This window comes from Haliotis rufescens, unplaced genomic scaffold (assembly GCF_023055435.1).
Source record: "Haliotis rufescens isolate VD_foot unplaced genomic scaffold, xgHalRufe1.0.p SCAF_3, whole genome shotgun sequence".
In the NCBI taxonomy this organism is placed as follows: domain Eukaryota; kingdom Metazoa; phylum Mollusca; class Gastropoda; order Lepetellida; family Haliotidae; genus Haliotis; species Haliotis rufescens.
This window is the reverse complement of record NW_025964001.1, coordinates 30,907,171-30,920,223: the sequence shown is the minus strand read 5'-3', so window position 1 is coordinate 30,920,223 and position 13,053 is coordinate 30,907,171. Positions and strand designations below refer to the sequence as shown.

General features: G+C 39.0%; 1 protein-coding gene across 1 annotated transcript; it reads right to left on the bottom strand.

Moving 5' to 3' along the window:
• Positions 1 to 4,529: 4,529 nt before the first annotated feature.
• On the bottom strand, positions 4,530 to 13,052 carry LOC124145853 (leucine-rich repeat-containing protein 57-like). The gene is made up of 5 exons (XM_046515809.2): positions 12,814 to 13,052; positions 12,045 to 12,180; positions 9,890 to 10,158; positions 7,744 to 7,929; positions 4,530 to 6,352 (listed from the first exon to the last, which is right to left on the bottom strand). Exons 1-5 carry the CDS (start codon positions 12,895 to 12,897, stop codon positions 6,311 to 6,313), a joined length of 717 nt encoding a protein of 238 aa, XP_046371765.1. The 5' UTR covers positions 12,898 to 13,052; the 3' UTR covers positions 4,530 to 6,310.
• Position 13,053: the final 1 nt, after the last annotated feature.

Genomic DNA, 13,053 nt, shown 5'->3' with positions numbered 1-13,053 from the left:
ACAATCCATATTATTTTTAATTGGCGTTCCAATTATAATTCTCTTTAATAAAAAAACAATTTTTACCTGGGGTTCCAGGTACTGCTATTTATTTGATACTAGAATAATAAAGACTGGGCCTGTCTATATGGGTTCATGCAAGAAACAGCTTATGGGCTGTTTACACCAGGGACATTAACATAGTAAACACACAAGATAATTAAATCACTCATATTGCTGATAGTGTAATCACTGATATTGTCAGTTTTCTCTGCTTAATGATGCACCAAGGGTATACCATTTGTCACTTAATTACGATGTCATAAGATGTGTATCCTCACAACTCAAATGAAAGTTATTATCAAGAGAAATTAGATGTATCTTAAAATAAAGCTGAAATTGCCAGCAAATTCCACAACAAAATATGGTGGGTAGCTATCCATATTCACAATCACTACCAAAACAAGGCACACTACAGGCAAAGGGACAGGAGGAGCACAAGGTTCATGTCCCCAGAGGTGACCAACATCTTCCTGAAAGAAGACATGGATGACAACTTCTCTGTTTTTCATCTGGTTTAGGGCTGTTTAATCAGTGACTTCTTTATCTTATCACTGGGAAGTTTCATGGCTGTTTCCTCATAAAATAGAGACAATTTATGGATAACAACTTCTTTACTGTAGAGACGAAGTTTCAGTATAGACCTTTATACTGTTGTCAAACTTTGCCTTCACAGTAAATAAAGAAGTTGTTATCCATAAATTATCTGTATTTTGTCATCCGTCAACTTCTAAGTAATGGCTATCAAACAATTGTTTCTTCATAGTTTTGAAGTCATATCTCATTTCACAACTTATTATATGTTCATTTCAATATGTAAGGGCTATTTATTAATGGATAACATATTTCACTGATGCATACTTCATTATCCTTTCCCTGGGAAAGTTCATGATTATTTCTTTTCTCACCTCACTGGGAAATTGAATGTCTATTATTGATAGACAACGTCTTTACTATGTCCTTGTGATGTTTCAGAGTAATTTCTTAATTGATAACGACTCGTAAAAAGGCACATTTTAACCCTTCTGTAAATTTATAATAATTACACTGTCATCCACAAAAGTACATGCCTTCCTGTTCTTACAGCCCATAAATATCTATCAAAAGACAATTTAAGTTCTCTTCACTTATTAGCAGCTTCCCTTTACTGAAACCCGTTCCTGGACAACCTGGAGGACATGTGAACAATGTGCTCTACTAACAACATAAAGCCTCTTACAAACAAAGAACTGTGCATGTTACTACATGTATAATGTTGAGCAAATCACTTGGAATAAACAGAACACTGATAATCAAAACTTGTGCAAAATAGAGGTCACAGAACCCTGTATGCTTCTGATGATTGAATGCTTCCAGGAATGTGTAGATTGTCCTAATCATTGTGCAACAATTGGCATCATGGCCCCTGGTGGTTCAGTGCTGCTTGAACAGTACATCAGTCAAACAACAGCCTGTCAGTGTATTGTTGGAGAAAAGGCCAGAGTGATCAAGTTGATTGTGGTAATAACACAAAACATGGACATGGGACTAGTATCGACAAACCAAGGATAATAAAAATGGCTAATCTGGGATTCAAACCCAGACTCACCAGATGATGTCACCACAACTCTGCAGGGAAAATATCAGCACCTTTGACCACATGGCCACCATGATCATTTTGAGTGAGTGAGTGAGTGAGCGTGTTGGGTTTAACGTCGCTTTTAACAGTATTCCAGTTATATCACGGCGTGTCAGCTTAATGTGGAAGGAAATCCCAAAGTGATGCGGGTCTCAGACGTTTACCACTTCGGTGAAACCCAGGAGCACGGGAATGGTGCTGACAAACCTAGAAACATAATCGGAACCCACAATCATAGGTTTCTGGCATGGCCAAGGGACGCAACTCTGCACAGCGAATCGCGGCGCCTTAGACGACTGGGCCACCCGTGCCCCCTGGTCATTTTGAAAATCATTAATATGATTAACCTGAATATTATTTGACTACATGCATACATTAAACAGAACACTGCAATGAAAATACATGATAATGAAATAATGTATTCACTTGTAATGTATTCATGATATTCTACAACATTCCAGGAATAACCAATAACGTCGCACTTGCATCACTGACATGTAGCATACAATGAATATGTGTATCCTGGTGCTGACAATCTTTATAATCATTAAACATTTCTTCAACATAAATGTTCATAAAGGCAACAAAAGACAATATGGTGAAAGAAACAAAATAAATATCAACAAGCAACTTAATAAATAAATCATAATTGTCATTTTGTGAAATAAAACATCAATAAGATTTGTTCAAATGTTCAAATATAATTTCTAATATTTCAATACACAGCAACTCGAATTGTAACAACAACAAAAAATTCTGCTAAAATATGACGTAGGCACTACACTCAAAATTGAAATTTTAAACAATTTACTGCCCAAGAGAAACAACTGCTTAACATGTAAATGAAAAAATGACCTATAAACAAATGCACGACATCACTGTTACATGCCTTGAAAATTTTGTATACAAGGCCAAAAAGAATAATGGTCTTGGCTCTCAGGCACTGCCTGTATCATAATAAAGTCTGCCGCACGTTACGTTTTATATTTCCATTTTTGAAATAAAAATTTAAAAAATCCTAATTCTTAAAAACAATGCGATCCACTATAGTACACAGTTACTTCCCTTTCCATGTGCAATGCCAAGCTTCTTCCCAGCGCGTGACACCTTCATTACACTCTCGGTACATGCTTTCTAATGATGAAAAGGTATATATATATATTTAGGTAATTTACTTGAGATGGAGATTGGTCAGGACAATTCAAGGCCTTCTCAAAGTATGTTACCCTTTTTGGGGCAGTGGGTTAGCCTAGTGGTTAAAGCCTTCGCTCGTCACACGAAGGCCTTGGTTCGACTCCCCACATGAGTACAATGTGTGTAGCCCATTTCGGGTGTTCCCCGCAGTGATATTGCTGGAATATTGCTAAAAGCGGCATAAAACCATACTCACTCACAGCCTTTTTATGGCAAAGTTGAATTTTAAGCTTGTGCAAACCCTAAAGAGCTATTTCTACTCTAATACCACACAGACCAATCACCAGTCTTAGATTACATGCTTACTGCGCATCAAAATCTTGAAGAGACAAGCTCTGTGATCCATTGCACAAGCTCTGATCAACATCAACACACAGATGTAGAATGATACAGAAATAACACAAATAGTGCCACAAGACACTTCAGTAACAAGACAAGTCTATAAAAATAATTTCTTTGTTTTCTAAATAAATATTTCACACAGAGCAAATATGTGTGTGTTTGTTGAAATGCTACACTCAGCAATATTCCAGCTATTCTAACCCAGAATCCCCATGGTACGACCAGCATAGATTGCTGGGGACCTATTCTAACCCAGAATCCCAACGGTACGACCAGCATAGATTGCTGGGGACCTATTCTAATCCAGAATCCCCACGGTACGACCAGCATAGATTGCTGGGGACAAATTCTAACCCAGAATCCCAACAGTACGACCAACACAGATTGCTGGGGACCTATTCTAACCCAGAATCCCCATGGTAAGGCCAGCATAGATTGCTGGGGACCTATTCTAACACAGAATCCCCATGGTACGACCAGCATAGATTGCTGGAGACAAATTCTAACCCAGAATCCCCATGGTATGACCAGCACAGATTGCTGGGGACCTATTCTAATCCAGAATCCCCAAGGTACAACCAGCACAGATTGCTGGGGACCTAATCTAATCCAGAATCCCCAAGGTACGACCAGCACAGATTGCTGGGGACCTATTCTAATCCAGAATCCCCAAGGTACAACCAGCATAGATTGCTGGGGACCTATTCTAACCCAGAATCCCCAAGGTACAACCAGCACAGATTGCTGGGGACCTATTCTAATCCAGAATCCTCACGGTACGACCAACATAGATTGCTGGGGACCAATTCTAACCCAGAATCCCAACAGTACAACCAGCATAGATTGCTGGGGACCTATTCTAATCCAGAATCCCCATGGTATGACCAGCACAGATTGCTGGGGACCTATTCTAACCCAGAATCCCCAAGGTACAACCAGCATAGATTGCTGGGGACCTATTCTAACCCAGAATCCCCAAGGTACAACCAGCACAGATTACTGGGGACCTATTCTAACCCAGAATCCCCAAGGTACAACCAGCACAGATTGCTGGGGACCTATTCTAATCCAGAATACCCACGGTACAACCAGCATAGATTGCCGGGGACCTATTCTAATCCAGAATCCCAAAGGTACGACCAGCATAGATTGCTGTGGACCTATTCTAATCCAGAATCCCCAAGGTACAACCAGCACAGATTGCTGGGGACCTATTCTAATCCAGAATCCCCAAGGTACGACCAGCATAGATTGCTGGGGACCTATTCTAATCCAGAATCCCCAAGGTACAACCAGCACAGATTGCTGGGGACCTATTATAACCCAGAATCCCCAAGGTACGACCAGCATAGATTGCTTGGGACCTATTCTAACCCAGAATCCCCAAGGTACGACCAGCATAGATTGCTGGGGACCTATTCTAACCCAGAATCCCCAAGGTACAACCAGCATAGATTGACGAACCCAGCATCACCACTGGGGCATCATGGACATAGGAAACATTTATTTGATGCCAAAATATCAACTATTGAGGAAAACATTTTTTGATGCTTGCTTTGATTACCTCTGCTTCATAACTACACAAGAATGTTTAACAGCTGTCTCAATTTTTACCTGAAATCAAGTGGTACAGTGTATCAGGTATCTGTAACAGACTCAACAAAACAACAGTAGGATACACATCATAGGTTAGAGAATAGAAAGACACGGAGTAATACTCCTGACATCAACAATATTCCACAGAGAGTCTGCAGCAGCAGTTAGGACATTCAGGCAAGTTGGGCGACACTCTTTTAAGTTTTATGGTTTATGGACTCAACTGACAAGAGACAAAGTAGACACAATTTATGGATAACAACTTCTTTATTAACCTTAAAGGCGATGTTTCGGCCACCTTAACAGTAAAGAAGTTGTTATCCATAAATTCTGACCACTTTGTCAACCGTCAACTTCTCAGTAATGCCTATCAAACAATTGACTAGTGACAATACCAAAATCCACAAATTTAGTCATATTTATTCTACCACACTATCTTTAACATGTTTAATGGATTGGAAAACAGCTACAAATATAAGCTGCTAACCCTTAACACTGATGAATGCATTGAATGTTTCTGCCCTCTGCAAACCCATTATCATAAAGGCCTCCTCAAACAGGTACATACAGGTACAGTAGTGTTTTTGTTTGTTTGTTTGTTGTTGTACGCCGCACTCAGCAATATTCCAAACATATGATGGCAGTCTGTAAATAATCGAGTCTGGACCAGACAATCCAGTGATTGATATCATGAGCATCCGTCTGCACAAATAGGATACAATGACATGCAGCAACCAAGTCAGCGAGCCTGACACCAATCCCGTTAGTGGCCTTTTACGGCAAGCATTGGTTGCTGAAAGTACAGTAGTGTAATGTAGATCATACAAGCATCATGCACTCACAACAGGATTATCATTTAGTTTTACGTATAAACCAACCAACGCAAACAAGTTTCTGCCTGACAAAAACATAATAATGAGTTAGGCTAATTTTCTCTTTATATTTTGACCTACTGAAGACAAAAGGTCAGCAGAAAATCAGTAAAACTATGAAAGATTGAAAGGATGCCCTTCCTTCCGCCATCACTATCCAGGTTAATGCACTTAATTCAAACCATTTCTCAGCTTCAAGCAGATCTGAATACCTTGTCCAGACCAGTTTAGTTTTTCAGGATTTCTTTGTAATCATATATTGTTACAACTGATTTCACATTAATTTCCTTAATACAAATCCTTCAAATACACATCTTTCAGAACACTGTAACAAAGACATAAGTTCAATTATGCTCAACCTTCATGTTTCATTTTCTTTTGTAAAATGTGTAGTCATTATTGTTGATCTACCATAGAAAACAACAACAACTATATATGCTGATTTTGTGAACATGTGTTATCTGTGAAAATGATGTGCCGGGTTCTAGAAGTATTTTACCTGGGGACCCATATTTAGCCCAGAATGTATTTTCTGGGGTCAATGGCCCAGGTGACCTTGAGTTATCCAGCATATTCTGTTTGTCTAAGTGTCTTAACACAATTCAAATAGGTGGGTCATGACATCCCTCAAGCACCAGGGATGAAAATATCAGTTGAATTTCTTCTTTGTTGCCGTGTATCTTTCCATATACTGAAAAGAAATGAAAGTATTTGTAAATAAATGCAACAAAACACTTAACATAATAATCATACCGTATTTGACGTAATAAGCGCCCCACTCTTATAAGCGCACACGGCAATATTTGCTTATATATTGGCTAGTGAACAGTCCCAATTAGCAATTCTTCTGATTGATCAATGTACACAAGACTTATTTATTCGCATATAATACACTCTCATGTGTTATATGCATTCTTAATTATGGGCAATTAAATTCTGGAAAAATGTATCTGTCGCATATAAACATTTCAGTGTGTCAGCATAAACCACGAAATTTATCTTTCAACTCTTTTTTCCACCAAAATAATATTCTTATAAGAGCCCCCTATTTCTAATTTTGAGAGTGCCCTGGGCGCTTATTACGTCGAATCCGGTAATAATAAGAAACCTCTGCTGAATGCATAAGCATGTGTTCTTGAATCACCATAAAATGACGATTACACCAGGTGTTTGTCAAATGGTGAACATATCCTGCTCCACCGGTGGGCAATAATACAAAGAAAGTAATTAATATGCACTTCATATGATGTATTTTTAAATGTTAGATGATAAAAAACAATTAATTTATTGTTGGAAAGCCCATTTTCTATATCTCCAGGGCTCGCATTTCGGTAAACCTACACAAACCCTTGAGTCCATTCCTGTGGTTCTTGCGATCTCAAATTACCTTCCCTTAATTTTCATCAAAGTTTTACCTACCCATCGAACGTCGAGATAAGGAAAAAAGGAAATGGGTAAAAGACTTCTCACCGTCAGATTTAATGGTCATGAATAAATCCTTCCTTTAAAAAGAGTTTTAGGGCTTTCTTTTGTTCGTCAGTCAGATTTTCAATGTTGAATTTATCACAAACTCTATCATAATCAATGGGATTGTTGCTATGTTGTTCATATCGCCAGCCCAACATTGAGGCTGCTTTGTATTTTGTATTCTGATTAGTAGGTTAGACAGAGTAGCACAGCAAATCAAAATGGCTGATGAAAATCAAGGTAGAACCATGGGAACAGATCCAGGTGTTAGTGTACATGGTGTACGTTTACCGAAATACGAGACCTGGTGATATAGAGGATGTGAAAACCCAGCATGCATTTCATGAATGCACAAGTGTCTATACCATTTCAAACACTGATTAATGCATCTGAATAACATGTCATAATCTTTCTGAAATCAAGCTTATGTCTACGCATAGAGATGTCGTGGACAGATGTAAGCGAAAAATATAACCTAAGGACAAATATTAGACTCTCACTTGAAATAATCATTGTTATATGCAAATACAAACTTCTCATATCATCATGATCATTATTCAGACTTGTACAGAGCACTTCTGATATATGTGTGATCTATTGGACTGACAGACTTACCTCATCATAACCCTCTAGGTTGTGGAAGGCTTTCATGTCAAACACATTACCATCTATAGCAAACAATGCGATTTTGGAAGTCTTCATTATCTTCGGAGAAAACGCCAAGATCTCCAGACAGTTTTCTTCCAATCGAAGAACCTTAAGGCGAGGGCAGTCAGCTAATGCTTCAGGTAGGCGAGATACCTGCAACAACAGAGCATGGAGATACATTAAAAGAGAGTCCATCATATATTTCATTTTAAGCATTGAATGTCAACTTATTGTAGAAGGAGCTGTGTGGTGATTCCGGGTTAAAAATGGTGCCCACCAGTCAATGGCAATGGATAGTGCAGGGTTAGAAATTGGCACTAGTCCTGTAGCCCTTGCCAAACTGCCCAATAGTAAAGGTATCATAAGGACTAGTAGAAATTTGCCATTTTTAGGGGTTTTGCTATATGTTATCATTATAAGGAATAGTGGACTGAAACTGTTAGTTTCTACCACTGATAGTGTGTCTCGTACCCCATCGGCATGGATCGTTGCGTACAATATTGATCACAAGATTGTCTGGTCTAGACCAATCTCATTAAAATCAGATCTTAGTTCCCGCTATCGCTAAACAAAGATCTGAGGACATCCCATTAAGAGTCACGTCAGACCTTTCATCCGACCAATCAAAGTGTCGCTTACCAGATCATGAAAGTGACAGTCCGAATGTGTTTTCTAATCATGCAACCTCGAAAACACATAACACAGGGTATTCTGAACAACAGTTATGACCTGTACGACTGATTCCGTCAAAATTATCGTCGATCTCACGCTTCCGTGGGATAAACATTTGAACAGAGGAGCCGTTGCAAAGTACGTGGGAAGCACTGCCATACAATCTCAACCATATATTAGATATTCCGAAATGTTAGTTTGTTAAGTTTTCAAAATCTAAATCGAGAACTGTGTCAACATATTTTTCAAGCGTAGTCTGAAATGGAAGTCGCCAGGTTGAAACAAGTGCCGTGAAGCTTGAGAAAGCTGCTTTCTAATTGGCTGATGTCAACTTCTTCAGTCGGTTGGTCAAAGATCGCGAAAGGTCATTCTGACGTGACCTGTAATGGGATGTCCTCAGATCTTTGTTTAAGAACCTAGATCTGATTTTAATGAGATTGGGTCTAGACGTGAATATTTACTGGCCGCCATCATATAGATGGAATACTGATGAGTGTGGCATTAAACAACAACCACACCCTGTTGTGGGAGGAAAGTACCAAGTGTTGACTAGTTTGTCCCAGCAGCCAAGGTACACAACACTGTACATTATGTTGCAGTGAACTACTGTTATCTGATGCCCCTACACTTATAAGGAGTAAGCATGGTAAGCAAGTTGGGTAAGCACAGCTTTGAATGGTATATTGATACCTTACATTAAGGTAGGAGAAAACTACAAAATAATGCATGTCATGGAGGTTCACCACTGTGAAACCCATGAGTGGGAATGAGGCTGACAAACCAGGGATCATGATCACGGTGAATCTGTGTATTTACAATCAGGAGATCCTGACAAGGGAAGCAACTCTGCACAGTGAATTGCTCACCTTTGACCACTAATAACTGATGCCCTCTAAAAGCATTTGGACATGAACAGAACAAGGTAACAAATATTCTAAAAGAATGATAAGTCCTATGTACATGACAATAACCTTGATACAGAAGATGCCAAGAATGCTCATGTTACACCCATAGCGTTGGCAGCCCATCGCCAAGCCCCTTTGGCCTCAACAAGTAAAGTATGGCTGAATGGGTGAGTGAGCGAGGTTTTTACGCCGCTTTTAGCAATATTCCAACAATATCACGGCTGGGGTCACCTGTAATTGGCTTCACACATTGTACCCCTGTCGGAAATCGAACCCAGGTCTTTGGTGTGACGGGTGAACGCTTTAACCACTAGACTACCCAACCGTCTGCATGGCCTGGTTGATGTGAGAGGACTGAATGATGTAATATTCTTCTGCCTATATTTCATTCATGTGAACTTTCACCTCAATTGCAAAATCATTTTCTGAGATGAAAGGTATTTTCACAACATCATCAACAATGTTCACAGTGTTTACATCATATATATCAGGACATCGTCTTCAAAACTGTCTGTAGAACAAACATGACAACTCACCTGGTTTTGATTAAGGTTGATTTCAATTGCTTGTATTGCACTCACACATTCTGGTATTTCCGTTATTGAGTTCCGAGAGAGATCAACACCATCTAAGTTTTTTAAACCACCCAACTGAGTTGGAAACAGTCTTAGGCCATTTCCAGAGAGATTAATGTTGCGTAGGTGTGACAGGTTTTTCACTGTTGCTGGAAGTGTGGCAATGCTGTTATGTTCAAGATTCAGTGTCTCCAATTTCTTCAGTTTTCCAATGTCCTCCGGAAGCGAACCTGGAATTAAGAATTAATGAGTGACTGTTGTTACAGGCTTCAGTTAGTGATATTTGAGCTATACAATGGCGGCCTGTAATGTTCAAATCTGGGCCAGGTAAATCAGTCATGCATAGCATGAGAAATGATCCACAATATCGGAGTACTGTAAAACACCATCTGCTATTGTCTGTAACCTTCCTATGCTCAAAAGTTGGCCCTTATGGGTACTCATGACCTATTACATCTTCCTGAGGCAAGGGATTTATGACTTCATAAGTCCAGTTTCCATCCTTGCCGAACTAGGCTGGAATTCCTTCACCACCAGTGGCTACTACGAGTTATGTGCCTTCTACATGTTCTAAGCCTCTCCTTTGGACCAATCAAATCCCACCTCTTGTATCACTTGCATTTGCTTCAAACCAAATGGCGGCGCTAAGTCAAAACGATCTAATCGATAATCAAGATATATACTGTGATAAAAAGGGCCTAACATCGCGAAGTGCATCAAATCATGTGAGCACCTTGATTAAAAACATGAAAAGATTTGGAAAATATCTGTTGAGAACAAGTTGGCGGTGCACATGCTTTGCAAATCCTGCAATCGACCGAAATCTGCACAACAGTTTACAAACCGGATTTTTATTTCCTTGCGCGACTCAGTCCAGCCAAAATGTAACTCCATAATACCAGCCTAGTTTGGCAAGGGTGGAAACTGGACTTTTACAGTCAGTTAACTCCCTTGCCTCGGGAAAATGGACCTATTCTGTCATACAAGTAATTGCTGACTTTGTGTACCGGTACTGGCAATAAGGTGCCTCACTTTGACAGTGTAGGTTTGAATCCTGGATGATACTCAACCCAAACAAGTACTAGAATCTGTACTTTACTAAGAAAGTGTTATCCCAAATATAACATTTGTTACATTTGACCACTTTCTAAATGGCATTGTGTATTCATCAGTAACACCTAATAGTAATAACTTCTCAAAGACATTTTGATGGTGTTAAACATGTTAAATATAGTCCTATATATCTGTATGACAAAAATAACAATTTATGATGGTTATACTAAAACAGCATCCTTGATTATCCAGTGCAATATATCAATGGGCACAGGGTGCTTTTCATAAAAGAATAGACGTATAACCATGATAACTTACGATGCATTAAAAAACATATTTTGTACATGCACAAGTCAGTATGACCATGATGACATAAATCTGTATGAAGAACATTTAAATCTTTGCTATCAAAAATATTTTATTGTATGAACAGAAATCCATTTTCTCGATGTTTGCATACTTTATTCACCATGGCAACTTCCCGACACTGACTTCATTATCTCAGGCCATCAGCATGGTCACCCCTGTCTGAAATAAGCTTCCATGAGAAAAATCCATCGGCTGCTAAAATGGCATAGATAAGCATAAGCTTTCCTTTTGGGTACAGTAAAGTATGTTATAACGAGCCGACGGACATAACAAACTTATGTTTGGATCCCGACCATTTGCTGTATTGTGTTGTACATATGCTTATAATGAACCAAGGTCATAAGGAACAAATATTAGTGGTCCCCTTGAGTTTGTTATAACCATAGTATACTGTACTTATCTGCTTGTCGTAAGAGGCAACTAACGGGATAGGGTGGTCAGGCTTGCTGACTTGGTTGATGCATGTCATCGTGTCCAAATTGCATGGATCGATACTCATCATGTCAGTCACTGGATGGTCAGGTCCAGACTTGATGATTTACAGACCACCGTCATATAGCCAGATAGCTGGAATATTGCTGAGTGCGGTGTTAAACGACAAACAAACAAAAAGCTTAACCATGTAACCCTGCTGTACCAGAATCCCTATGATACAACCTTACACACATTAATTATGTTAATCAATGAAGCCAACCTAATTTGTTGTTGCTCAGGTTTAGACTCTTCAGATGACTGTATCTGCCAATCAGTGGTGGCAGCAGTTGGATCTTATTCTCTGACAGATCTAAGGTGCGCAGATTACCAGTCAGTGCCTGGAGATCCTCTGGAAACTGAAATTGAAAAGTTGAAATCATGCATATATAAAAATCCGACAGCAGTAAAGGTGTTGGAAAACATTATCCTGATGATGGCAGCCTTCATGAAATCCATCAGTTTTTAATATTCAGTCCTTATTCAAAATTCACTTTCAATCAAACAAAGCATATGTGAATGGAGATTAACACGATTAAGTAACAGATCAGTATTTAAATTTAAAAATAGTTTTGTAGCTAATCAAGGTGTAGAAGTGGGCTGAAAATCCTACAGTGCACACTGGCAGACTTTTCTAAGAATGCGGGTTTCGATTCCACCGCAGGAAAAGAGGCTATAGTCCTAGGTGTAATGTGCAAAAGTGTGTCGTGTCCTGATACCAAGGCTATGGGTTACTATTTTCTAAAGTTATTCAGGATTATTTGACCTTGCTAATAATGGAAAAGTAAGAACATAAACATGTCAATGGCAATTATCATTTTTAATCTCTTATCGTCATGGATCCTGATTTGTATTTTTAGTGTGTAGGCTATACATCTAACATTCATCAGTGCACCACAACAGTATCAGTACACAATATCAAAGAATAACTTACTGATATAATTAATCTTTTCTCTTGTGACACTAAACACTCAACATGCTCAAGTACGAACCTCTTTCAGTCCTAATTTACACAGCTGGCAAGTCCCAGTTTTCTGTGCTGTCTCGATGTGTTGCTTGATTCCAGAGTTTCCCATGGTCCCAAGGTGATTGCAACAAATTCAATCTTTGGTCAAGGTGGAAATCTAATAAAACATGGTATGGCACAAACTGCTGTGTGCCTCGATCAGCTGTTGATGTCTAAAACATCTTGTTGTGATAGATGACAAATTCTCATTATTTTCCCGGAAGTA